The sequence below is a fragment of the Mobula hypostoma genome, chromosome 8, assembly GCF_963921235.1.
Source record: "Mobula hypostoma chromosome 8, sMobHyp1.1, whole genome shotgun sequence".
Classification (NCBI taxonomy): Eukaryota; Metazoa; Chordata; class Chondrichthyes; order Myliobatiformes; family Myliobatidae; genus Mobula; species Mobula hypostoma.
This window is the reverse complement of record NC_086104.1, coordinates 19,487,608-19,515,428: the sequence shown is the minus strand read 5'-3', so window position 1 is coordinate 19,515,428 and position 27,821 is coordinate 19,487,608. Positions and strand designations below refer to the sequence as shown.

The 27,821-nt window shown below is 40.1% G+C and overlaps 1 protein-coding gene across 2 annotated transcripts in view; it reads right to left on the bottom strand.

Annotated features, from left to right (window-relative positions):
• Positions 1 to 590: 590 nt before the first annotated feature.
• The window catches only part of fam98a (family with sequence similarity 98 member A), a 206,107-nt gene continuing 178,876 nt past the window's right edge, over positions 591 to 27,821 (bottom strand). For both annotated transcript variants that reach the window (XM_063055531.1, XM_063055530.1), the window contains exons 2-8: positions 22,326 to 22,474; positions 20,785 to 20,919; positions 16,707 to 16,888; positions 12,378 to 12,458; positions 7,361 to 7,477; positions 3,965 to 4,132; positions 591 to 2,512 (exon numbers count right to left, since the gene is read on the bottom strand). In XM_063055531.1, coding sequence (XP_062911601.1) covers positions 1,655 to 2,512; positions 3,965 to 4,132; positions 7,361 to 7,477; positions 12,378 to 12,458; positions 16,707 to 16,888; positions 20,785 to 20,919; positions 22,326 to 22,474 — 1,690 coding nt within the window. In that variant the 3' untranslated portion in view covers positions 591 to 1,654. The remainder of the gene's footprint in view (positions 2,513 to 3,964; positions 4,133 to 7,360; positions 7,478 to 12,377; positions 12,459 to 16,706; positions 16,889 to 20,784; positions 20,920 to 22,325; positions 22,475 to 27,821) is intronic.

The window sequence follows — 27,821 nt, the reverse complement described above, 5'->3', positions numbered from 1 at the left end:
ATATACTATTTATCTTAGTATGCTTTAGAGCATCCTTCTTGGACAAAATAGATAATTTGTTTAAATGAAGAGCCATTTCTTCCTTAAATAGCAACTTTACACACAAGGAAACAAAAGATGTTCATGATATTTGAATACTTTATACTCAGTTCATTTTAGTCATTACAAGTAAATCTGTGGAATATTAAGTAACTGCTTGAAGAGCAAAATACAATCTTTAAAGATTGAGAAGATCTCTTCACAATCAGCCACAACCACAAACTAGAGGTGAATTAAAGTGCTTCTTGCCTTTCACATCATTAATGTCCTGCAGCTCAAGTTGATAAAGGGCTGTTGCTATGTGATTACAAGAGTGAACTATAGTCAGTATACAAAAAGTGGTAAACTGCAAAGAAAAACTATTATAATTTCCATATCTGATCATGTAATCATAACCCATGACAAAAACACTTCTTAGCACCATTGTTCTTGGTTGAAACTACATTTAGGGCAGAGGTGACAAAGACTGTGACTCAGTAAGACAAAAAAAAAGAAACACTTTTGTTTGAATTAGATTACTGAAATCACAACGCAACAGCATGCATGAAGAATTACTTGTTTCAAATTTCCTTTTATTTCCAGCATTTTGACCACGGATTAATAAATATCCTGCAATCAGAAACCGACTCGATTTTAATGAAATACGTATGGAGTCGTCCATGCCAGGTTTTTCTTCCCACAATGGGAAAAAAATCACCGAGTTTTGCAATCAGCCCCACTTGGTCAATATTCTCCCTTGTCTGTAGATTTATAGGCATTGTGCATCATAGTTTAAGGCTGAATTAGTCAAACCCAACACTTAGCCCTTTCTGTGGTTACCATCTTCTTCAATTTTCAAATCACAAGGATTTGCAAATAGGACGATGCACAGTAAGCATCTCATGAATATTATAACTTAGAATGGGTGCTACCCAACCACAATTTCTCATTTCAGTACTTGGCATAAACACAAATACAACATACATATTTAAAGCAAAATTGTTGATGCTGAAATCTCTTTTGACTCAAAAGATTTCTCTTATCGCCTGTAACCTGAGTTCAGCAAAAACTCAACAATTCCAAACAATAAAACAGCATTCAGATACTTTATTGCTCACCTCCCATGCAGCTTCACCACATCATTCACCCTGCTTGTGAAGTTTACATATATGTACATTTACCAGCCAGCAAGAACAATTATGTGGCTTAACCTTGAGAACAGAAAAGAAAAAAGCTCTGCAAATCCTTTTGCTGAAAATGTTAGCCAGCGGAAAGGGGAAGGTAGGTTCAGTTTGGGCTCAAATATTCGGTTTGTAGTGCACTTTCAATAAACTAAAGAGTTTTAGTTGTGCCGTTGGCATTTACACATGCAGAAAAGAAAAACTTTCTTTTTTTTGCTGCGCTTCAAGTACAGTTTCACATTGTAAACCCTTGTGTGAGAAGTGGGGGTGGGAGGCAGGAAAAGAAAGAAATCACTTCTGATCGAGAAAAGGCTTGTCTGCATTCTGCTTGTTTAGACAACAAATCTGCAACACTGCTGATTCAATACAAAGTAGTGGCATTCCAGTTGGTAACTGGTACTTGGGCAAATCTGCGCCCCTTGCAGGATAAAGCCAATAGTGAAGACTATTAAGCATTAGCTGGAATACTGCCTACCTTGATAGTAACCAGCTGTATTATATTGTTGGCCTCCTTGCTGGAAATATTGCTCAAACTGTCCTCCCTGGTTGTAGCTTTGTCCACCTCTGCTGCTGCTCCACCCACCACCCTGACCCCCACGCCCTCCACGACCCCCACGGCCGCGGCCTCCTCGTCCTCCAGCTCGTCCTCCTCCCTGATCATGGCTACCATCCTGATACCTGTTGTCTTGATGTCCTTGGTAACCACCTCCTTGATAGCCACCCCCTTGATAGCTGCTACCACCTGCTTGGTAGCCACCACCTCGGTAGCCACTGGGCCCCCCATGGTAGCCCGAATCTTGATGACCACCTCCATCTGACCATCCGCCTTGAATTTTTCCTCTGCCTCCTCCACGTCCTCCTTGTTCTGTCCTATCATAGCCACCACGGCCCCCACTTCTGCCGCCTTGATCATATCCGCCTCTTCCACCTCCTCCGTAGGACCCTTGATCGTATCCACCTCTTCCTCCTCCTCCATAGGATCCTTGATCGTATCCACCTCTTCCTCCTCCTCCATAGGATCCTTGATCATATCCGCCTCTTCCCCCTCCTCCATAGGATCCTTGATCATATCCGCCTCTTCCGTAGGAGCCCTGATCATATCCACCTCTTCCACCTCCTCCATAGGAGCCTTGATCATATCCACCTCTTCCACCTCCTCCATAGGAGCCTTGATCATATCCGCCTCTTCCACCTCCTCGTCCACCACCAGACTGGACATTGTCTGGTCTCTTCTGCCACGGTGGCATCTCTGGTGGCGGAGCTTCAATTTCGTTTGGCCTGCCTCCTCTGTCTGGCACTCTTCCCATAAGCACCTGGAAAGTGAAGAGATCAAGGAACAGAAGAGTAATGATGTAAGGGTAATAACTTATTTTAAATATTTAAAAGTTACATTTTTGACACCTACAAACATTAAACAGTGCAGTCCATGATTCCAAAACACAACAAAAAACTCCAAGATTATTAAGATGATAAGTTGGAGAAACTCTGCGCCAATTGAACTCATACCAGGTCCTTGAGCTAGATAGGTAATCTCACTACCCACAATCCTGCAAATTTCCACTTCATGGATTTACCCAGCTCTGTTTTGATATTTATCAAATCTCCTTACACCAACCATTCAGGCTTTACATTGCAGATCATACAAATCCACTGCACCTTTTTTCCTCTCATGCTTTTCATTGTTATTGTAAGCGTGGCTACTTTTACAGACACTTCTGATAACTGCTGCCTTATCCACACTCTCAATACTCTTCAAGCCAATAATAACCACTGGTTCAAGCAGTGTGGGGAGGGATTCACTCCAATGCATCCTTATACACTTCCTCTGTTCAAGGCTATGACATTTTTCTGTCATTTGTACTTACATGTTTTATGCCTCTAATAATTAATTCAAGAATCTCATGCGATTTTTAAACTGCCTATCTAAACATGTTGTGCCACCAAAGACCCTCGGAGTTCCTTGTTACCACTCAAGCCAGCCCCACTTCTGTAAAATTGAGCTATTTATGATGTTCTCTTCATATCAACCAAAATTATCATTGCCCTTTGCTGTATCAATGTTATCATGTGTATCTGCCTATTTCTGTTTATCCATGTCCTCCTGGAGACTATCATCCACCTGTGCTTCCAAAATTTTGAAGGTATAACTTGCCCCTTGGTATTATATACAGTAATAATAATAATAGGCATCCGTTAGTCTCATGAGACCATGGATTTGCACCTTGTGAAGTTTCCAGGGCGCAGGCCTGGGCAAGGTTGTATGGAAGACCAGCAGTTGCCCATGCTGCAAGTCTCCCCCTCTCCACACCACCGATGTTGTCCAAGGGAAGGGCATTAGGACCCATACAGCTTGGCACCGGTGTCATCGCACAGCAATGTGTGGTTAAGTGCGTTACTCAAGGACACACACGCCGCCTCAGCCAAGGCTCGATCTAGCGACCTTCAAATCACTGGACGAACGCCTTAACCACTCGGCCACGCGCCAACACTATGGGTACTTATATACAGTACCCATATCAGCATTGGTGACTTCAGAGGAAATACACCACCATTAAGTTTTCATTGTAAGTACTGTATAAAACTTGACAAGCAGGAGGCCAGGCACTTCCATCCTGAGAGTTAAAACCTTCAATCTGGTGCAAATAGATAATACACAATTACCACTGAAGAGTTAACATGTGTTTGTTACAATGAACGACACACTGCAACATTGTTCAGAAAGGCTCCACTTTTGTCAGTACTGGCAGAGGCATAAATAACTGTACCTTATTGACAGCACATGCAGTCTTCTCTCGGATGATGCCACTGCTGGTTCGCAAAATCTTGGACAAGTCCTCTCGAGCAGCTAGTAGATGTGCAACAGAAATAGTGCTTTTTGGACTCAGGGTTGCACGCTTGGGCTGATAAACTTTAGCCAATTTTTCAACCTGGCTCTGTAGAGAGCAGAAAATATATAAATAACATCAGTATTAAATGTAAAAATACTGGATCACAATTCTGAAATCTGCATAAGATTGGAATCTTACCAATGATAGATTCAAATTATCTAACCTCTTCAGCACGTAGGATGATTGCATTTCTTACTCTAATGGCTAGAAGATCCATTTTGCTGAATTGGAAAGAGATTAACCCTCCTACGGTATTTCATTGGTTTTCACAAACTATGGTATGTTTGAATTTGGAAAAAATTGGAAGTGCAGTTTATGACCCTTCTATTAGATTTGAAAAAACTTGGAGGCCATTCATTCAGCATTTTCATCTGATGTAATTTGACCATTTCCAAACTTGTTTTATTTCTCTGTACTGTTGGTTGAGAGGAATGGAGTCGTCGACACTAAGGTTTTCTTTTTTCCCATTTTAAAGTTGTTAGTATTGCCCAAGTCTTTTAGTTTAGTTGACTAATTCTGTTTAGTTCAGTTTTTTTTGGGGATGGGGTTTGTTTTTTTTTCTTTTTCTTTTTCATGATTTTTCTTCAGTTTTTTTTTGCTTTGTATTATTCTTTATTATTCTGCATGATTGGGAGCTTTGTTAACTTTTACTATTTGGTTTTACAATTACTCATTTTAAATGTAACAATGTATCTCCTACTACTTGTATTTTTACTTGTTATGTTTTCATTCTACGAAATTAATAAAAAGCTTGAAAAAGAAAGAAAATTGGAACCTTCACCGTTACAGTTTTCCTCTGGCTACAGTTTTCTTAGCATGGGGAACCTGGGGATATTTTATAACCACAAGCTGTATCTAGCTGGTTTGTGTCCATCATTTGTTAAATTTAGCAGGTTCCTCCTAAACCTACAAGTGAACCATCAATGTATAAACGGAAGTGACAGGGAAAGACTTCTTTAGTAAAATCCCAAAAAACCTACTGCACTGCTTTGAAAGATGTGGTAAAATTAGTCTTTTTATCCATTTCTCCAATGGAAGTTTAAAACAAGCTTACGAAAAACTGACAATATTATATATAAATCTGTATATATCTGGAATGGTTCTGGAAGAATGGAAAATTGCAAAGGTCACCTCACTCTTCAAGAGGGGAGAGAGACTGAAGAAAGGTAATTATAGGCCAGTTAGTCTGACCTCAGTGGTTGGAAAGATGCTGGGAGTTGATTGTAAAGGATGTGGTTTTGGGGTACTTGTAGGCACATGATAAAATAGGCCATAGTCAGCATGGTTTCCTCAAGGGAAAATCTTGCCTGACAAATCCGTTGGAATTCTTTGAAGCAGGCTAGACAAAAGAGAATTGGTTGATGTTAGATTTTCACAAGGATTTTCACAAGGCCTTTGACAAGGTGCCACACATGAAGCTGTTTAACAAGCTTCAAGCCCATGGTATTATAGGAAAGATTGTCACATAGATAAAGCAGTGGCTGACTCGCAGGAGGCAAAGGGTGGGAATAAAGGGAACCTTTTCTGGTTGGCTACCAGTGACTAGTGGTGTTCCACAGGGGTCTGTGTTGGGACTGACTCTTTTTATTGAATTGAATTGACTTCATTTCTTACATCCTTCACATACATGAGTAAAAATATTTACATTACATCTCCATCTAAACATGCCATGTGCAATCATAGTAATTATAATAATTTATAATAAATAGAACAGTCAATGTAATATAGAGTACACTCAAATCAGCAAGTTCATCAGTCTGATGGCCTGGTGGAAGAAACTGTCCCGGAGCCTGTTGGTCCTGGCTTTTATGCTGCGGTACTGCTTCCTGGATGGTAGCAGCTGGAATAGATTGTGGTTGGGATGACTTGGGTCCCCATTGATCCTATGGGCCCTTTTTATACACCTGTCCTTGTAAATGTCCTGAATCATGAGAAGTTCAAACTACAGATGCGCTGGGCTGTCTGCACCACTCTCTGCAGAGAGTGTTACATGCTCATAATTTGGATGATGGAACTCATGGTTTGTAACAACATTTGCAGACGGTATGAAGACAGGTGAAGGGGCAGGTACTTTTGAGGAAATAGGGAGGTTACAGAAGGACTTAGGATAGATTAGGAGAATGGGCAAAAGAATGATAGATGAATACAATGTCGGGAACTGTATGGTCATGCACTTTGGTAGAAGAAATGAGGGGGTTGAATATTTTCTAAATGGAGAGAAAATACAAAAATCTGAGGCACAAAGGGATTTGGGAGTGCTTGTGCAGGATTCCTAAAGTTTAATTTGCAGGTTGAGTCTGTAGTGAGGAAGGCAAATGCGATGTTATCAATCATTTCAAGAGGACTGGAATATAAAAGCAAGGATATAAAGTTGAGACTTTATAAAGCTTGGAGTATTATGTGCAGTTTTAGGCCCCTTACCTTAGAAAGGATGTGCTGAAACTGGAGAGGGTTCAAAGGAGGTTCATGAAAATGATTCCAAGATTGAATGGCTTGTCATATGAAGAGTGTTTGATGGCTCTGGGCCTGTATTCACTGGAATTTACATGACCTAATTGAAACCCATGGAATGATGAAAGGCCTTGATATAGTGGATATGGAGAGGATGTTTTCTATGGTGGGAGTGTCTAAGTCCAGAGGACACAGCCTTAAAATAGAGGGGCATCCTTTTAGAACAGAGGTGAAGAAGAATTTCTTTAGTCAGAGAATGGTAAATCTGAGGAATTCTTTGCCACAGGCAGCTGTGGAGGCCAAGTACTTATGTATATTTAAGGTATGATAGATTCTTGATTGGTTAGGGCCTGAAAGGATACAGGGAGAAGGCAGGAGACTGGGGCTGAGAGGAAAAATGGATCAGCCATGATGAAATGGCAGGCCAAATGGCCTAATTTTGCTTCTATACCTTATAGTCTGAATAAATAGATTCTGAAAATGTACACAAATTATTACTATTTTTAAAAATTCTACCAAATTTCAAAGTTCCTGAAACGGTGAAATTTTTTTTCCACAAAACACATCTTAAAAGGCAAATCTAATGAAACTATGGAAATTATTCCAGCAGCTGCCTTTCAGTTAAGTGAAAGGAATATAGGGTACTCCAAGTCAGTTTACAAATGGCACACCCAGCTTACATCCATTACTTATAACCATACACGTACAGTTCAAAACCTTGTTCTGAAATTGATCTTGTTAGGAAATGATTTCCTTACAAGGGTCAATGTGTTTAGGAATAAAGGGAAAATCAATACAGATCTTAATCAATGAGTACTATACCTTAGCTCGGTCAGACCACCCAAATGACTGAATGGTTACATCCATACGTTTCAGCAACATCTTTCGTCGCACTTCATATTCATTAACAAGGATTTGATTGACGGTTTCTAGTTTTTCCTACAAACAGAGAGCAAATTACTTCAAAATTCCACTCTAACTACACCAAAAGAAAATATGCACAAGCCCAAATACTTAATCAATATGGTCTACATCACTAAGGTTCCCAAATTAGCCACCTACTGAAAGAATATCAGTTTGGTTTAACTTTAACAAGCAGACACTATTCACTTGTAACCTAGCAGCAAAACATTACAAAGTTTTAAATGGCTCTAAGATAGAACCAACTATAAATTTTGTTTCATGCAGAAGAATGCTGCTCCAATAAGATAATTAGCCATGGAAATACATTGTAGGGATCCACAAATGATCAGATGTTTCATCTTCAGACATCTTGGGCATGCACTTGTGCACGTTGAAATAAAATCATGCACTACAGTACAGAAACAGGCACTTTGGTCCTTCCATTCCATGCCAACCTGTTCTGTCTAATCCAATCAACCCACATATGGACCATAGCCCACTGCACCCTTCTCTTCCAAGTACTTACCCAAATATATAATTCTGTAATGTCCTAAAGGTTTAAATTTTGGCTCTGTAACTAAACAAACCCAATGGTGGAATACTAGCACAAAGAAAGGGGAAATTGCACAGCTCTATACTAACGAGGACTTCCATACAAATGACAATAGTACTCATTTGCATGATCAATTCTGTGGAAAATGTTAAGAGTAGACAAGTGCAAATAATTTTGCTAGCAAAAATTAAAAATAAGATTAATGTAAAACTATGCATTTTGAACTAAAAATTTTGAAAAAATACTTAATACTTATATTTAGACATTATTATTTGAAAAGCTATTAAATGTTTTGGTCTGTTAGAGCATCTTAAAAATAGTCCAAAAAAAGTTTTTGACATCACTGAGTTGTCAAGGACCATCAAGGCATTCAGGGGTGTCAGTTGTACACCACCAAGAGATCTAGTTGGTTAAGAGTCTGCTTTTTCTGTCAGACAAGTTTCAGGTGCAGAGATTGGGTTGCTTGGCTCTCCATATCAAAAAAAAAAGAAAGAGTAAATGAGGATTGTAAGTGGTGACTACATGTAGTAGGCTGAGTGCAGAACATTTTGACCGATTATAAATGGGAACAAGGAATCACTCTTTTATGAAACAGATCCAGTTAGCTGCAGTGCAACCCCCTTTGACCAAACGATGTACAACTCCTTCAATGCAACCCAACACTTAGCATTAAATTTATCATGTTATAGGTCCTGATGGTTGAAGTTGAGTCAAGGTCAGTTCAAATTAGCTTTCTGCAGCAAGCAGAGGAATTCATTACAATTAGGTGATTTTGAATCCTGTTACCATAATGAAAGATCGTGTCTATGTACTGCAACACTGTTCCCAACTAGGATTTCTTCCTATTAGTTGTACCAAAACTACAAGTATTCCTTCATCTTCTCTGCTATAAAGAGATCAAGCTCAGCTTCTGAAAAATCCCCAGGTAACAGAAACCCCTCATTGTTTGCAGCATTGAGACATAAGACACAGTACTCCATATTTCACCTGATGGCATTACAATGGAATTCTCCAATTTCAGATAATCTGCTCCCCGTCCCTTTCCTCTCTCGCTTCCTGATCCTGATTTGATCAAGGTAATAGGGATAATCTTGGGAATTATAGAGCAGCGAGTCTTACATCAGTGGTGGGCAAATTATTGGAGTGGATTCTTACAAGCATTTGAAGGGAGAGACAATATGGCTTTGTGAGGGTCAGGTCGTGTCTTAGAAGCCTAAAACAGTTTTTCAAGGAAGTGATAAAACAAACTGATGAAGGTAGAATGGTAGATGTGGTGTATATGGATTTAAGTAAAGTGACAAAGTCACCAGAACATGACACCACAGGATCCATAGAAACAGGTTTGCCTGAATTTGGAATTGGCTTGCCCACAGAAAGCAGAGGATGATAATAGATGAGTGTACTCTGCCTGGAGGTTGTCAACTAGGGATGTTCCATTGGGGTCTGTTCTGGTACCCCCAATCTTTGAGACTTTTTTTTCCCACAAATGTCTTGGATGAGGAAGTGGAAGGGTTGGTTAATAAATTTGCAGCTGACACAGAGGTTGGTGATGTTGCAGATAGTACAGAAGATTGTTGTAGGTTGAAGGCAGGATGCAGAAAAGCAGCTTATGGAGTTTAATCTTGAAAAATGTGAAGATATCCAAAGGGGATAAAGAGGATTGAACTTGAAGGCATTGTACAAGGTTAATGACATGATTCTTAGCAGTGTGGAGGAACAGAGGGATCTTGGGGTCCAAGTCCATAGATCCCTCAAAGTTGCCACACAACTTGCTAGGGTGGTTAACGTGGCTTATTGTATGTTGGCCTTTATTAATCAGAGGACTGAGTTCAAAAGCTGTGAGGTTATATAGCAGCTCCATAAAAAAAAATTGGTTAGACTGTGTTCAGTGCTGGTCACCTCATTATAGGAAGGATGTGAAAGCTTTAGAGAGTGCAGAAGACATTTACTGGAATGTAACCTGGATTAGAGAACATGTCTTATGAGGAAAGATTGAGTGAGCTCTTGCCTTTTTTTTGGCTGATGAGAGGTGACTTAATAGAGGTGTTTATAGAGGTTATTATGAGAGAGTGGTCAGCTAGCACTGTTTCCCAGGGTGGCAAAGGCCAATACCAGAGGTCATCTGTTTAAGATCAGTGTAGGAAAGTTTAGGGGAGAAACAAGAGAAAATCTGCAGACGCTGGAAATCTGAACAAAACACACAAAATGCTGGAGGAACTGAGCAGGCCAGGCAGCATCTATGTAAAAAAAAAAGCACAGTCGACTTTTCAGACTGAAAAAAAAGCTGAGGAGTAGATTTGAAAGGTGGGGGGGGGGGGCGCGGGAGAGAGAACACCAGGTTAGGTGAAACTTGGACGGGGAGGGATGAAGCAAGTTGATTGGTGAAAGAGACAAAAGGCCGTGGAAGAAAGAAAAGAAAAAAAGGTGGGGGGCAGGGGGAGGGAGCACCAGAGGGAGATGATGGGCAGATAAGGAGGTAACATGAGAGGGAGGGAAAGAGGATGGGAAATGGTGAAGGTAGGAGGGGCAGGGAGAGGCATAGGCACATAACTGGAGGTTTGAGAAATGGATGTTCATGCCATCAGGTTGGAGGGTATCCAAATGGAATACAAGGTGTTGTTCCTCCAACCTAAGTGTGGCCTTATCACGACAGTGGAGGAGGCCATGGATGGATATATCAGAATGGGAATGGGAAATGGAATTAAAATGGTCTTCTGGTGGACGGAGCATAGATGCTTGGCGAAGCCATCTCCTATCTACGCTGGGACTCTCTGATATACAGGAGGCCACACCGGGAACACCGAACACAGTATATGAACCCAACAAACTCACAGGTGAAGAGTCGCCTCGCTTGGAAGGACTGTTTGGGGCCCTGAATGGTAATGGGGGAGGTGGTGGAGGGGCACTTGTTCTGCTTGCAAGGCTAGGTGCCAGGAGGGACGAATGGACTAGGAAGCCGCACAGGAAGCGAACCCCATGGAAAGCAGAAAGTGGTGGGGGGAGGGAGGGAAAGATGTGTTTGATAGTAAAATCCAGTTGAGGTGGCGGAAGGGCAGAGGTTTCTGAGAATTATGAGCTGAACAGGGAGGCTGGTGGGGTGGTAGGTGAGGACAAGAGGAACCCTATCCCTGGTAGGGTGGCGGGAGGATGGGGTGAGAGCAGATGTGTGTGAAATGGAAGAGATCCGTTGAGGGCAGCGTTGATGGTGGAGGAAGGGAAGCCCCTTTCTTTGAAAAAGGAGGATATCTCCTTTGTTCTAGAATGAAAAGCCTCATCCTAAGAGCAGATGCAGCAGAGACAGAGCAAGTGAGAGAAGGGGGAGACATCAGAGGTAGGTTTCTTTTTAAACACAGAATGCTGAGTGCCTGGAACGCACTGCTGGGGGTGGTGTTGAAGGCTGATACAATATGAACGGTTCGAAGACTCTTAGACGGGCAGGTGGATGAAACATGAAGGGTTATGAGGTGGGTAGGAGGGAAGGGATAGATTAATCACAGAGAAGTTTATTTTGGTTGGTACAACTTCATGGGCTGAAGGGCCATACTTTGCTGCAATGTTCTGTATTCTACCCAATTCCTTCTACTCCCACCCCAACTCCTTATCACTCTGGTTCTCTTTTCTCCTCCACCCATTCCATCTGTGCACCACCCATACACTCCTACCACTACATTCCCTCCTTCTAACGTTCCCATCTGCCTACCTACCTCCCCTATTCGGTTCCTTGCTCTTCTTTCTTTGCCCAGATTCAATCATCTGCAACCTTCTGTTGACTCCACCAACTCCTCCCATCCTATTGGCATTTCCACTCTTCTCCCCTTCATCTGTCCAACACCCCTCTTCTGGCTTTACCAATTGCTCTGCCCCTTCCCCTCACTTGTTTATGCTGGCCATCATCCCTTCATCCCTCCACTGAATTAATCCTGTAAAGTACACATATCATTCTTCTGTTGCCTCTCCATGTACTTGACAACCTACTGTGTGTGTGGTGCCAACATATGCACAGCATTCCATCCAAGGTTTAACCAGGTGGCAGATAAAAGTTTAGTAAGATTTTACACTATTTATTTCCCCACATTTACTTCCTATTTATAAAGCCTGGATCCCAGTCAGATTTCAATTAAGTTAATAAAGTTAATGACTTGAACTTTGACACTATTTTCAAATAGCATGGTTGAAAACAGGATTTGGTATCAAAAGTGCTCAAAAAATTTTGCTGGTAATCTGAAGAACACTATTGTTGAGTGCATTAAAGCACTGGATAATTATCTAGTAAAAACTATTTATGGAACAAAATTATCAATCATTTATTCCATTCAGATTGAAAATGATCACAATTCATTACAATTATTTACATCACAAATAGTTAATAGGTAAATTACTTACCCAGTGAAGTGGGCCAAGTGCTTTTTTCATTAGAGGTTTACCCACATGATTAGGGGGTACTTTTGACAATGATTCTTTCAGCTGAAACAAACATATTTGAAATGTAAGCTTCGAAGTTAAAGCATAGACAAAGTAACTCAAAAGACATTATTTAAAGACAAGTCGTAAACCAACAATCATTTGAGAAATGGCATACAAAATTAAACAAGCAAAGCAATCCAAATTGTGAAATCATCCAGCTAGATACATTTATTTTTAAAGAGCCAATAAAATAAATTGGATTCCAACACAGAATGGATGTCTCAACCAAAGAGTTCTTGGGGATGCAACAAACAGGGTGACTAAAGGATAATGTGTGGACATGCCACAATTGGTCTGGTTAAGAACACGCAGGGTTGGGGGCTATATACATGGATAAGGGAGTGACTAACAGAAAGAGTCAAGATAAATGATTGTCAGTAACTAATAGTGTGCCATGGAGATCAATGCCAGGGCCTCAACTATTCATAAGTTTTGTTAATGGTTTGAAGGTATTGTAGCCAAATTTTCTGACGGTACAAAAATAGGTAGGTTAGCAGGGTCTGAGGACATGCAACATGAAAGGATATTTTGACATGTTAAGCAAATGACAAACATTCTGAAGGATAAATATCATATATCTACTTAAATGGAGAGAGACAACAAAATGCAAACACCAGGAAATCTGCAGAAGCTGGAAATTCAAGCAACACACACAAATTGCTGGTGAACGCAGCAGGCCAGGCAGCGTCTATAGGAAGTGGTACAGTTGACGTTTCAGGTTGAGACCCTTCGTTGCTGCTGTCTCCAAAAGTCTGTTTGGAAAAGGTTACTTAAGTTTTACCAGTGCTTTTGACAATCAAAGAGTTCCTAGACAAAACTGCTTAAAAGGTTATTTAATGTGAGCTTGGTTGTCTAAATTGAACTACAAGCAGTGCACCTAATATCTGTAGTCTCACTTTTTCCACTACATGACAACACAAGTATTAACGTAAATTTGAGCTCCTTTGGCAATTCAGTCCCCATTTGCTCACCACTAGACAAAACAAGAGCAAAACGTTATTTCTGAATTCTCAGCATTTCACCCTTCTGTTTTCACTTTAAGTGTGTCACTCCAAATGACATTATACACTCTGACTTCAATTAGATTATACTTTCCCTGTGGATGTTGGTGGCAGAGGTCAGGGTTTAGAAACTTGTAGAAATGCTGAAGGCCATGAACACTAGTAATTAAAGAATTCGAAGCTTAGCTACTAGATGGGTAACAAATCAAGCAAGTGTTTTGTCCTGAATGTTGATGAGCTTATCCATTCTGCTGACTTAACCAGTGTACATAAAGGGAGAGACATAACACGAGTCACATCCAGTTCTTGCGAGTAATCCAAATTAGTTTTTGGTTAACGACCTCAATCACCATGGGAAATTTGACAAAAATAATGCCATTCAATGCTGAAAGGAGATGGTCACATTTAGTTTTGTGAAGAGAGTCATTCCCTGCCATTTGTGGTGCAAATGTTCTCTGACAAATAATCAGCTCACAACTAAATTTTTTGCTACCAGTATCAGTATTGACTTTTCTGCAAACCACACATGATCGAACATCATCTGAAGAAACTCAAATGCAGAGTTCAAATCAAGTAAGTAAAATCTGTAGTTCTCGCCTTATGATAAAAGGAAGCTTCCTGATGCAGTAGCCATAATGGTTAGGCCTGGATTTATGAGCCAAATCACTTGACACTATCCAAAAAATGTTAGTCATTTACTTGTAAACAATACAAATTACAAATGCTCAGAATACAATTTCAAACAAAATGAAAAATATTAAAATCATATGCTTTGTATACGGAATTAAAACTTTCAAAGTTGCAGGTTATTTCAGAGAGATGCAAAGATAACTACAGTGCAGATTCTCAGAATTCCATATTCCACACCTTTTTAGCTTGAAAATGTAGAAATGTAAAAAGGTTTTCATCATTAACATTCACCTAACACTGTTTCCACATCTATGACAGACTCCTGACAGACTCCCTCTGTTGTTTCATAGTGTCAGTATAGACTCGTCAGCAACATAGACAATAATTTTAAGAATTTTCCAATTCCCCACCTATCAAAATGAATTACAGGACTTTATTCAAGAAAACTCATTCAACTTAATTGTCACAAAATAATTTTTGAAGATATCAACTTATCCTGAAAGTTCTCCTGGCTGCAATTCCAGTGGCATCTTATTGTTTTAGATCCCAGGATTTAAAATAAAATTCTGCAACCTGAGATTTGAATGTGAAGCGGTTGGTTTAGTTTCATTGTGAGAGTCTATCTGAAAGGGCCACCATATTTTGCATTGCGATCACAAAGACCAATGTGTTGGTGGAAACCTTTTCTACTAGAAACATTTCACTTAAATCCAGTTACGTCTGATGAGCAAGTTCCATTCAAACCCTAGTTCAGGTGCTGAAATTAAATTAACCTCAGTTGCTTCTGGAAAATGGATTTCATGACATTAAGAGTGGATTAGTTCTTTCAGTTGCCTGCACTATATTCCTGTAAACTCACATTTTCTCAATTGATCATCCTCATGTGTAACCAATGAGTATAACAGCTATAGCATGATCTTACCTTGTTTTTTTAAATAAAAAAATGTTCAAGTAAAAATGTAAGTCATCTTTAAGTTTCCTTGTAAGACAAATTTCTTCAAGGGGACATCAACATCCTTGAAGAATGAATTAATATTTAAATTTAAAAAGATTCCCTCAAACATTGAGATGGTCAAATAAGTCATAATTATAAAAAATGACCCTAAGACATAGGAACATTTGGCCTATCAACTATGTTCCACCATTCCATTTGGCTGATTTATTATCCCTCTCAACCCCTTTCCCCTGCCTTCTTCCAGCAACTTTTGATGCCCCAATTAATCAAGAACCTATCAACCACCACCTTAAACATACCCAATGACTTGGCCTACAGAAAGGAATTCCACAGATTCACCACCCTCTGGCTAAAGAAATTCCTCATCTCTGTTCTAAATGTACGTCCCTCTATTCTGAGGCTGTGCCCTCTAGGAAGCATCCTCTCCATATCCACTCTGTCTAGGCCTTTCAATATTTGATATGTTTCAATGAGATATCCCCTCATTCTTCTGACTCCAGCGAGTACAGGCCCAGAGTCATCAAACACTCATCATATTAACCCTTTCATTCCTGAGATAATTCTCATGAACCTGCTCTGGACCCTCCCCAATGTCAGTACATCTTTTCTTACACAAGTGGCCCAAAGCTGCTCACAATACTCCAGGTACAATCTGACCAATATCCTATAAAGCCCCAGCATTTCATCCTTACTTCTGTATTCTAGTCTTCTCAAAATGAATGTTAACATTGGATTTGCCTTCTTACCACCAACTCAACCTACACGTTAACAAGAACCTCCAAGTCGCTTTGCACATTTGAATCCTGCACAAAGACTCACGAGTATCTTTTCAACTTTGATTTTTGAATCTTCTCCCAATTCAGAAAATAATTCGTCTTTATTCTTTCTACCAAAGTGCATGACTATGCACTTCCCTACACTATATTCTATCTGTCACGTCTCTACCCATTCTCCCAATCTGTCCAAGTCCTTTTGCAGACACCCTGCTTCCTCAATATTACTGTCCATTCACCTGTCTTTGTTATCATTCACGAACTTGGCCACATGGCCAACGATTCCTTCAGCCAAATCACTGAATGTGAAAAGAAGTGGTCCCAACACCGAACCTTGTGGCAGACCAGTAGTCCATGGCAAAAGGTCAAAACTTAAGCAATTTTTTATGAAAGCAAAACAGTTTTGAAAGCTTTGCTCTAAAATAATGGGACTTCCATTTGTAGAAGGCAATATCTCCTATACAGAACTGGGTACTGAGATACAGAAATTGCAAACCCTGATGTGTGGACACCTGAGAATAAGGTACAGTGCAGTGAAACTGTGCCAGCCGCCAGTCAATAACACATCTAGAAGTGCAACTTTACATTAGCTTGAAACCTGCATTCCTCCTTATGGAACATAAACTTAAAAAAATCATGTTTTCTCTATTATTATTCACTTAAAAATATTAATATTACACCATGGGAGGATAGGAACTTCACTCAAGTTACAGCAGCTGTTCAGTTTCCAGGTCAAAATCAAATAAGCTTTCTGCTTATGTAATTTATTTGAAAATTTTTTTGAAGTGGGATTTCCATTATTGCATTTTAAAGATATTTTACTTGAACAGTCTAGCTTAATAAATCAAGTTTTAAATAGTGCTGTTTAGGACAATTTTATTGTCTGTACCTTTTTCTCAATCCCACTGAAGAACTGGAACATGGTGATGTTATCCGGGGGCTTGGACATACCCAGAGTAATGCATATAGTTTTCAACTCCACAAAGGATTGGCTTGGCTTGTCTGGTTCTTTCTTGGGTGGGTTGTTCACACCAAGCATCCGAGAAGATTCGAGCTCAGAGATCAGGTAAGCTAAATGAAAAATATACAGATACACAAAATGTCAGACGAGTTGGATTTTACCCCAACCTAATCCCATCCTTTCATGAAATCACTGTCTATTGGTGAAGTACAGTTTGAGTACCTACAGGACTCCTTTCAGTCAATCTTGCAACCTCATACATCATCAGGCTACATAATCTGGATAAAAACATAACATCTACTTCTAGCCCAAGTCCATCCCCAAGATCCAAATAAGTGCACATCTGGATTTCAACGAGTTTTGTTTCAATCCTGTTATTCAGTGATGCTGAAGTTAGGTATAGTTTGAGTTGCCAATGGTACTAAATAGTATAGAGCTTCCTGATCTGAAAAGAAAGTTGTGTATCTCGTGAACAGGACAAATGTGTTTTGAAGGTAAAATGGTAGAAAATACATCCAACTGTAATGCACAATTAGGAAATTGGATGTATTTCCTATCCGACTATTAGTTGGGGAACACTTTGGGCCATTCTATTAGTCTGAAGACAGAAATGGAAGAAGATCAGACTTATCCTCGAATTGAAGTTGAATTGGAGGAAGGCTAACTTCAATGACATCAGAACAGAACACATAAAAAAATGATTAGAGTATTTGTATGTAAAGGGATATCTAGCAAGTGGGAAGCTTTCAAAAGTGAGATAGAAAAAGCTCCGGACTAGTATATTTCTGTTAAGAGTCAAGGGCACAGACAGCAAGATCAAGGAAAGGTTAAACCAAGTTAAATAAGCGCTGAGAAGGTAAACAGCTTAAGTGGTAATACCTACCTCAAGTTCATTACAGTCACTGCCTTAAAGTAAAATCAATGAAAAAAACTGTCCTTGTACTCAGCCCAATTAGGCAATGGTTGCACAAATGCCTTTCAGCCAAGTGCCTGGGAATCCTAACATTATACTTTCTTGTTAAACTTCATAAGGTATTCAACAATGAGGCAAGTGATAACCACATTCATACAGAAATCTCACAGTTGCTAAAAGTAATGCCGAGGAGGAGCAATTGTTATATGGATAATTGCAGACATTTCCTTGTAAAAGCTGGTACACAAATCTAATTTGGGAATATTGATCACACCTTTGCAGCATGACAGATCTTTTCAACAATTAGCTGGACCGAGTGACCCCCGAGGCTGTGCAAATAAAGATTTAATTCCTAATGTTTGCAATTCAAAATGTGTCCCAAGGTATACACAGTTGAAAGTTTGGTCCAAGACCAAAAACAGAAAAAAACTGAAAATTTGATTTGAATTCATTGCAATGAAAAATACAAATAGATTGAAGTGTAGGCAGCAAACGTTTTTGAGACAATATCCAAGGAAGTTGTCCCCTTTTCCTGAGACCATCAGTTGTTTTTTTGATGACAATTTGTCAAACTATTCAGCCGACCAAGCTTGTGTCAGCTCTGTGAACAGCAACTTAAGTCCCTTTTTCCAGTGATTATAATATTTCCCCCCTTATGTAGCTGTTGAATCCCTTTTGGAAAACCATCATACTTTCAAGGCAGTCAATTCTGGATCATAATTCTTTGACAAGTTTTTCTGTGTCACCCCATGGTGTTTTTCTAATCACCTTAAATCTGTATCCTCTGGTCTTTGACTCGTCTGGCAATGAGAAGTTTTCACTTTGCTCAGAATATGCAAAACCAAGTCTAGATAATTTATAAAAAGAAAAACAGAAAAATAAAAGATCCCACTAATGATCTTCAAGGAAAAACACTGCTTACCTTCCTCCAATCAGGAAAGCAATAAAACACTCTCATTATTCTAAATATAAGGGCGAAAATATTGCTCAACGACAGGATTAACTGGATTGTTGTTTCTGAGAGCCGGCACAAGCCTCGTGGGCTAAACGCTTTGCCCAGTTGAGGGAATGTCCTAGTTAATCTTTTGTAATCATAAATCCATGATTTAATCAATTCAACCTAATGCACTAAAATAGTCAACTGCATCCAAGTTAGGATTGCTCATTCAGTACAAGCACTAATAGCTGCATCCATGCACATTCACAAATCTTTGAAGAGAACATGCACTCAGTGACCGCTTTACTAGGTACGCCTGCTCATAAGGCAAATATCTAATCAGTCCATCATGTGGCAACAACTCAATGCATAAAAGCACGCAGGCATCGCCAGGAGGTTCAGCTGTTATTCAGACCAAAAATCAGAACGGCAAAGAAATATGATCTAAGTGACTTTGACCACTGAATAATTGTTGGTGTCAGACGGCTTGGTTTGAATATCTCAGAAACTGTTGATCTCCTGGGATTTTCATGCAATACAGTCTCTAGAGTATACAGAATGGTGCACAAAACAAAAAAAACATCCAATGAGCATCATTTCTGTGGGTGAAAATGCCTTGTTAATTAGAGAGGTTGGAGAAGACTAGCCAGACTGGTTCAAGCTGACAGGAAGGTGACAGTAATTCTAGTAACCAAACATCCTTCTTCTTCTTCGGTTGTCCATCAAAATCCGATTACGACGTCCACCCCTTTAACGGTGAGATCTTTGATGACTATACAGTCCTATCCTGGATCCACAAGCTCTATTGCAGGTGGGACATGTATATGTAGTAGTGGTGGCAACCATGGCTGCATTTCTCCTGACTCTCATCTGGTTGTTCTTTCCATCTCCAGAATACGCACCCCATCCCTACACAGCTGTCGCCAAGTGGTACGGTCAGCAGCAACCTCCTCCAGGTCCTCGGGTCTGATCTTGCACTTCTGTAAAGCAGTCTTCATCTGATCCTTATAGCGTTTCTTCAGCCTTCCAGCTGAGCGTCGACCATGATGTAGCTGGCCCTATAACACTTGTGGGGTAGCCGACATGGAGGCATCCTTATCACGTGCCCCAGCCACTACAGCTGACGCTGGGTGATCATGGCCTCAATACTACTGTAGATGGTCTTTACAAGTATTTCAGTGTGAGGCACCCGCTCACACCAGGTAATTCCCAGGATGTGCTGGAGGCAGCTTATGTGGAAGCGCTCCAAGGGACTTGATGTGACAGCTGTAGATTACCCAAACTTCACAGCTATAAAGGAGGGTAGTGACACAGACCACCTGGTATACAGTGACCTTTGTGGAGGGACGAAGGCTCCTGTTCTGAAAGACTCTACGCCGAAGTCTCCAAAAGGCAGCTGATGCCTGTTTAATGCGGCTCTGGATGTCACTGTCAATGCCGCTATCCTCAGAGAGAACGCTCCCCAGGTATTTGAAAGATGACACTACTGACAGCTTTTCATCACCAACGGTGAAGGCAGGTAGAGTGGGTGGGACACAAATACTTCACTGGCAAACCACCTCTGTCTTGGTGGTATTGACGGTCAGCCCCATCCTGCTGTACACTCTCACCGCCATAGCAAGGACAGTCTGAAGATTCTCTGGAGTGTGGGCCACAAGAGCAGAGTCGTCTGCATACTGCAGCTCCAGGACCCGCTAACCAAACGTTACAAAAGTGCAGAACAGCTTCTCCGAATGTACAACATGCCAAACATTGAAGTGGATGGGCTACAGCAGCAGAAGACCACAAACATACACTCAGTGGCCTCTCTATTAGGTACAGGAAGTACCTATAAAAGTGGCCACTTTATTATCAGTGGTCAGTGGTGTAGTGGCATCTGCACCGGATTTCAAGGTGAGTGGTTCCCGGTTCAAATTTGGCCGGCTCCTTGCATGCCTTCCATCCGTACTAGGTTAAGCGTTGAGCTAGCAACTCGGCCTCATTAAAACAAAAGACAAAAATGCTAAAGAAACAGCAAGGTTGCTGCCCAATGCACCACAAGGTGTGAAAAGGAACAACAACTATTATTATCTTTAAACACATCAGCATAGCCAAAGTTTTAATTTTACTAAGTTACAAAGCTTTAATTTTAAAGTAGAAATTTTCCTGTAACTTACTAAGTAGTAAAAGGCAATTATTTTTGTTGAGAAGACGTTTAGTGACATCTCCAGTAGTTAGAACAGAATAGGGACACTGCATCTCAGCTAGCAAGCCACTCATTTCCAGTTGAAATTCTTCAGCTTCTGTGGGACCTACAAAGTTGACAAAAGTATACAAGTCACAAGTCCTAAAACTAGACATTTAAATATTTTTCCAATTGACCCATTAAGTTAATAGATTTACAGCATTTCTTCCATTGTTCCAGTTGTAAGATACAGACACGACCAACATACTAATCAAAGTATCATGGTTGAAAAATATTGTAGGCAAAAATGTAGCATTCTAGTTAAAGGTCGAGCACTCACTTTGAATATTAAAAAAACAAAATCAGACTACTGCAGAATCAAATGGAAGTAACAACAAATATTCTGAGGATGTGATTCACAAGACTTCAAATTACATTACACACACCTCTCGATAATGTCCCCACAACCAATGATATCACTTTAATGACTATCATTTCATGCTCTTCTTATTTATTGCTATTTATATTTGCATTTTGTTGTCTTCTATGCTCTACTTGATCTTTCATTGATCTTGTTTACAGTTATTATTCCAAAGATCTGCTGGGTATGCCCACAGGAAAAAGAATCTGAGGGTTTTATGTGATGACATATATGCACTCTGATAATAAAATTTACTTTGAACTTTAATGCAGGGGCACAACTAATAGAGCCACTATCTTTGAGTTCCATCACTCGGGTGACCAGGTGAACATTTCTCAGGTGTTCTGTTTTCCTCCTACATCACAAAGATGTATAGGATGTTACACTACAAATTCCCCTTCCTGTGCACTTGAGTGGTAGAATCTAGGGAGCAATGAGAATGTGGGGAGAATAAAAATGGAATCGTTGTAAATAGGTGCTCAATGGGCCTAAGGGCCTTTTTCCATCCTATGCTTATGTTCAAAGTAAATTTTATTATCAAAATACATACGTCTCCATATACCCCTCTGAGGGTCATTTTCCTGTGGGCATACCCTAGCAAATCTATAGATTGTAACTTTAACAGGATCAATGAAAGATCAACCAGAGTGCAGAAGACAACAAACTGTGTAAATGCAAATATTAGTAAATAGCAATAAATAATGAGAACATGAGATAACAAAGTAAAAAGTTCTTAAAGTGAGATCACTGGTTGTGGGAAGATCTCAATTGATTGGCAAGTGAGTGTAGTTATCCCCTTTTGTCAAGAACCTGATGATTGTGGAGTAGTACTGTTCTTGAACCTGGTGGTGTCCTACGATACAAATTTATCAATTGATTTCCTGTGATTTTATTAACTTGAACAAAGGCACAGTAAGTCAGACTGATAACTGTAAAAGTACAAGTGAGTAATGAATAAGCACAAAGGCCTGCAAAGTTATCAGAGTACCTACTCAACAAGTTAGTGCAAAATTACTACACTATTATTTTCCAATATTATTTTATGTACAATCTGGATTAAAATCATCACTCAAGTTTTACAGTTTGCAATTAATGATTAAAAAAATACTTACTAGTAGTTGCATTGACATTTTCAACCAGTTTGAAAAGAGCTTTCAGTTCCATTACAAGCCAGGCACATAGTTTAGTATATTCTGGAGATGCTGCCCCTTTAGTTGTTGCCAAATCCAGAGCTCCATTGTCTAGTAGTGGACCTTTGTATCTGCAAAATGAGTTATAACAGTGAACATTCAAGAAGTCTTTTATTCCCACATTTATTAATGAAGTCCTATGTATAGATGGATTTCCAACCCTACATTCTTTTCAAGCAAAGCTGTAAGCACAGATACCAATAAAAATATGAATTTGTGGAAATGTTTTGACATTATTTATTAACCCAACAGCTAAACAATTTATTAATTTAATCCACTGCAACTGAGAAGCATGCCTCAAAAAGAAAATAGACTCTCTAAATAAAATCCTGATGAAGGGTCTCGGCCCAAATCTGTTTATTCTTTTCCATATATGCTGCCTGGCCTGCTGAGTTCCTCCAGCATTTTGTGTGTTGTGTTAAATAAAAGGACGATTCTTTCTAAGCATAACTTTCACTTAAATACCTTTATTAATATCCAGTTTAGGTCTGCATATTCTCATTCACATCTTTGAAATGTTAATGAAATATAGTTTTCATTAAAAAAATAAAGAAATTCTGATAAATGGTCATTGAGCTGTTGATTTCTCTCCAGTGATGCTATTTGATCACCCGTGCATTTTCAACATTGCAACCTCTCTTTACACTTCCCACATCTATCAGATGTGTCCGTGTGCTAGATATATTGGGGAAAAAAAAATCAGAGATGTGCAGCATAAAAATAGACTCCGGTTATTACACCACTGCCAACATGTTTGCCCATTTACACTACTCACATCTGTGTATTGCTCTGCATTTATTTATGCCTTGCCTGTCTCATGCATATAGCAATTGTATATGACCCCCCACACCTCCTGTGGTGACAAGTTCCAGATATTAACCACACTGCATACAAGACTTCCCCTATCAATTCCCCTCTAAAACTCCTTCCTCTCACCTTAACATCTGCCCTCTCGTTTTTGAAAGGCCTACAATGGGAAAATTATTCCAACTATCTATGTTTTGTATAATGTTATATGCTTTTATTGCAGGGCTTCTTCAATCCAGGGAAAATGAATGCAGACTTTTCAATCTCTCTCCATAATTAAATTCTCCAATCCAAGAAATATCCCAGTGAATCCCCACTACACTTTCCAGAAGAACCACATCTTTTCAATGATGTGACAAATAGAAGTATGATCTTATAATATCTAATTGAAATGATGCAGTGTGTTGGCTTGAAACATAACCATTTCTTTGCCTCCACAGATGATGCTTGACCGAGAGTTCTTTCTGCAGTTTATTTCTAGCCTCAGATTCCAACATTTACAATCTCCATCTCATGTTCTATGCCCAAAACTATGAAAACAAGTATGCTGTTTGCCTTCTTCACCACCCTATCCACTGTTATCCCTTTCAGAGAACAAACTCAAATCTCAAAGTCACTCTATTCCTCAACATTCCTTAGCAGCCTACCATTCAGTATACACATCTACACACGTGACTTTGCAAAATGAATTGCCTCACATAACCCAGGTAAGTGTGAAGTGGTTCATTTTGGTAGGTCAAATATGATGGCAGAATATAGTATTAATGGTAAGACTCTTGGCAGCGTGGAAGATCAGAGGGATCTTGGGGTCCGAGTCCATAGGATGCTCAAAGCAGCTGCACAGGTTGACTCTGTGGTTGAGAAAGCATACGGTGTATTGGCCTTCATTAATCGTAGAATTGAATTCGGGAGCCAAATCTGGGTAAGCCTAGTAATTTCTAAGGTAGGGACATATTCCACACAACTTTATGGGCAGAAGGGCCTGTATTGTGCTGTAGGTTTTCTACAACTGTTAGGATTAAAACCCATCCATCAGCACGGCACCCATCTTTAATCTGAACTTTATCCTGCTGGAACCGAAGACAACTTTCCTCTCTATCCATGAAACAATTTTCATGTCATTTGCAAACTTATCATACCCCTTACATTCCCATTCATGTCATTAACATATATTACAAACCATAAAGGACGTCTTATTAACCATAGAGGATTGTCGAAGATTGCAGAGAGACACCGATAGGATGCAGAAGTGGGCTGAGAAGTGGCAGATGGAGTTCAACCCGGAGAAGTGTGAGGTGGTACACTTTGGAAGGACAAACTCCAAGGCAGAGTACAAAATAAATGGCAGGATACTTAGTAGTGTGGAGGAGTAGAGGGATCTGGGGGTACATGTCCATAGATCCCTGAAAGTTGCCTCACAGGTAGATAGGGTAGTTAAGAAAGCTTATGGGGTGTTAGCTTTCATAAGTCGAGGGATAGAGTTTAAGAGTCGCGAGGTAATGATGCAGCTCTATAAAACTCTGGTTAAGCCACAGTTGGAGTACTGTGTCCAGTTCTGGTCGCCTCTATAGGAAAGATGTGGAAGCATTGGAAAGGGTACAAAGGAGATTCATCAGGATGCTGCCTAGTTTGGAGAGTATGCATTATGATCAGAGATTAAGGGAGCTAGGGCTTTACTCTTTGGAGAGAAGGAGGATGAGAGGAGACATGATAAGAGGAATAGATAGAGTGGACAAGATATTAAGAGGAATAGATAAGAGTGGATAGCCAGCGCCTCTTCCCCAGTGCACCACTGCTCAATACAAGAGGACATGGCTTTATGGTAAGGGGTGGAAAGTTCAAGGGGGATATTAGAGGAAGGTTTTTTACTCAGAGAGTGGTTGGTGCAAGGAATGCACTGCCTGAGTCAGTGGTGGAGGCAGATACACTAGTGAAATTCAAGAGACTACTGGACAGGTATATGGAGGAATTTAAGGTGGGGGGGTTATATGGGAGGCAGGGGTTAAGAGTCAGCACAACATTGTGGGCCGAAGGACCTGTACTGTGCTGCACTATTCTATGTTCTATGACCGAGCATCAATCCCTGGACACAGACTTTTAATCAGACAAGTATCCTTCTACCATCACTCTCTGCCTCTCTCCACCAATTTGGATTCAATCTTGGATTGAACAAACTCATGTGCCTTAACCTCTTGGACTAGCCTACCATGTGGCATCTTGCTAAATGTCTTAATAAACATTAGCGAATGTCTACCTCTGTCTCCGTCAATCTCTCTTACTTACCTCAACTCAAACCCGAAGCAGCATTAGATAGTCTATCATGAATAATCTGTCTCTCATTGCCATCAATAAATGCCCATTCTTCAAATATGAACTTTGGGAATCCAAGTAAACACTACACTCTCCCCCTCCCCAAGCAGAAATTTCTCTTGCCTTCCACCCTCATACAGTCTTGTTTATTTCCTCCACTGATAATCAGTGCTGCCCCAAACCTAAATAGCTTTCACTCATAAAAGTTGCTGGTGAACGCAGCAGGCCAGGCAGCATCTCTAGGAAGAGGTGCAGTCGACGTTTCAGGCCGAGACCCTTCGTCAGGAAAGCTAAATAGCTTTCCCTGGTTCTCCACTTTATTAAAGCCAGTTACATCTCGAAGGTTTTGATGTACTATAATATCACTGAGTGACAAGGTATTTCATTGACATAAGAAATAGGAGCAAAATTTGGCAATTCAGTCCATCGAGTCTTCTCCGCCAGTCCATCATAGCTGATTAATTAACCCTAGCAACCCCATTCTTCTGCCTTCTTCCATTATCCTTTGATGCCCTGACTAATTAAGGACTTTTAACTTCCACTTCAAATATACTCAATGACTGAGCCTCCACAGCCTCTGGCAATGGGATTTCCATAGATTAACTACATTCTCACTAAAGAAATTCTTCCTCATCTCTGTTCTAAATGGATGTCCTTCTATCCTGACGCAATGTCCTCTGATCCTAAACTTTCCCACGATTGGGAACATCCTCTTAATGTGCAGTGTATCTAGGTCTTTTAATATTCAATAGGTTTCAATGAGAACCCTCCCCTCACTCATTTTTCTAAGCTCCAGCAAGTACAAGCCTAGAGCCATCAACTGCTCAGAGTCACAATGTAGAATGACTCCGTGTCCATTCCACCCTTCAGCTTGATTAGTAAGCATGTCAAAGGTTACAGGGAGAAGGCAGGAGAATGGGGTTGAGAGTACTAATAAATCAGGCATGATGATATGGTGGAGTAGGCCAAATAGCCTAATTCTGCTATTGGTCTTATGTTTTAATACTGGGAAAACAAACCCAACCAATTTGGTCTCTACTCATAGCCGAAATCACTTGACCAAAACAATGTTAGAATCAGAATTAGGTTTAATATCACTGGCCTATGTTGTGAAATTTGTTGTCTTTTCAGCAGCAGTACAATGCAACACATAATATAGGGGAAAAAAACTTGACTTAAAGTACGAGGAGTGATTGATAAGTTGGTGGCCTAAGGTAGAAGGAGTCAATTTCAGACAACCTAGCACATTTATTTTTCAACATAGTGCCCTCCTACATTTACACACTTAGTCCAGTGGTCCAGTGCCAACAATAGTTGTGTCATCAACAAATTTATAGACGGCATTTGAGCTGTGCCTAACCACAGTCATGGGTGTAGAGAGAGCAGGGCAGTGGACTAAGCACACATCCCTGAGGTGTGTGAGTGTTGAATGGCAGCAAGGTAGAGATGGTATTTCCAATCTGCACAGATTGTGATCTTCCAGTTAGGAAGTTGAGGATCCAGTTGCAGAGGGAGGGACAGAGGCCCAGGTGCTGCAGCTTATCGATCAGGACTGTAGGAATAATGGTGTTAAAACATTGTCCATAAACAGCATTTTGATACAGATATTAGTATTGTCCAGGTGGTCCAAGCCCATGTGAAGGGCCAATGAGCTGGCATTGGCCACAGACCTATTGTGGCCATAGACAAATTGCAGTGCATCCAGGTCCTTGTTGAGACAGGACCTCAGTTCTAGCCATAACCAACTTCTCAAAGCATTTCATCACCATAGATGTGAGTGCTACTGGATGATAAGGCAGCACACTCTGCTCTTCCTGGGTACTGTCCTTTTGAAGCAGGTTGGAACTTCCAACTATAGCAACGAGAGACTGAGAATGTCTTTCAACACACCTATCAACTATGAACATCAGTGAATCTTCTGTGTACCTCTTTTAAAGCAATTACTTACTTTCTACAGTGACCTGAACTACAAGCAGATCTCCAGCTGTGGTCTAATCATCTCTCTGATTTATGTTCAATGCCACAGCTAATGAAGACAAGTATCCTGTATGCTTTCTTAACCACCTATCTACTTGTGCAGCAGATTTCAGTGACACTTGACAATGTATACCTAAATCTGTCTGTCCCTTGGTTCATACCATTAAATGTGCATAACCAATATTATTCATCCTCCCAAAATGCATCACCCCATATTTTTCAAGATTTAATCCCATTTACTAATTCTCTGTCCATCTTTCTAATACTGCTCTGTTGCCAAAGATTATCCTCACGATCAACACCATCACCATGTCTTGGCAAACT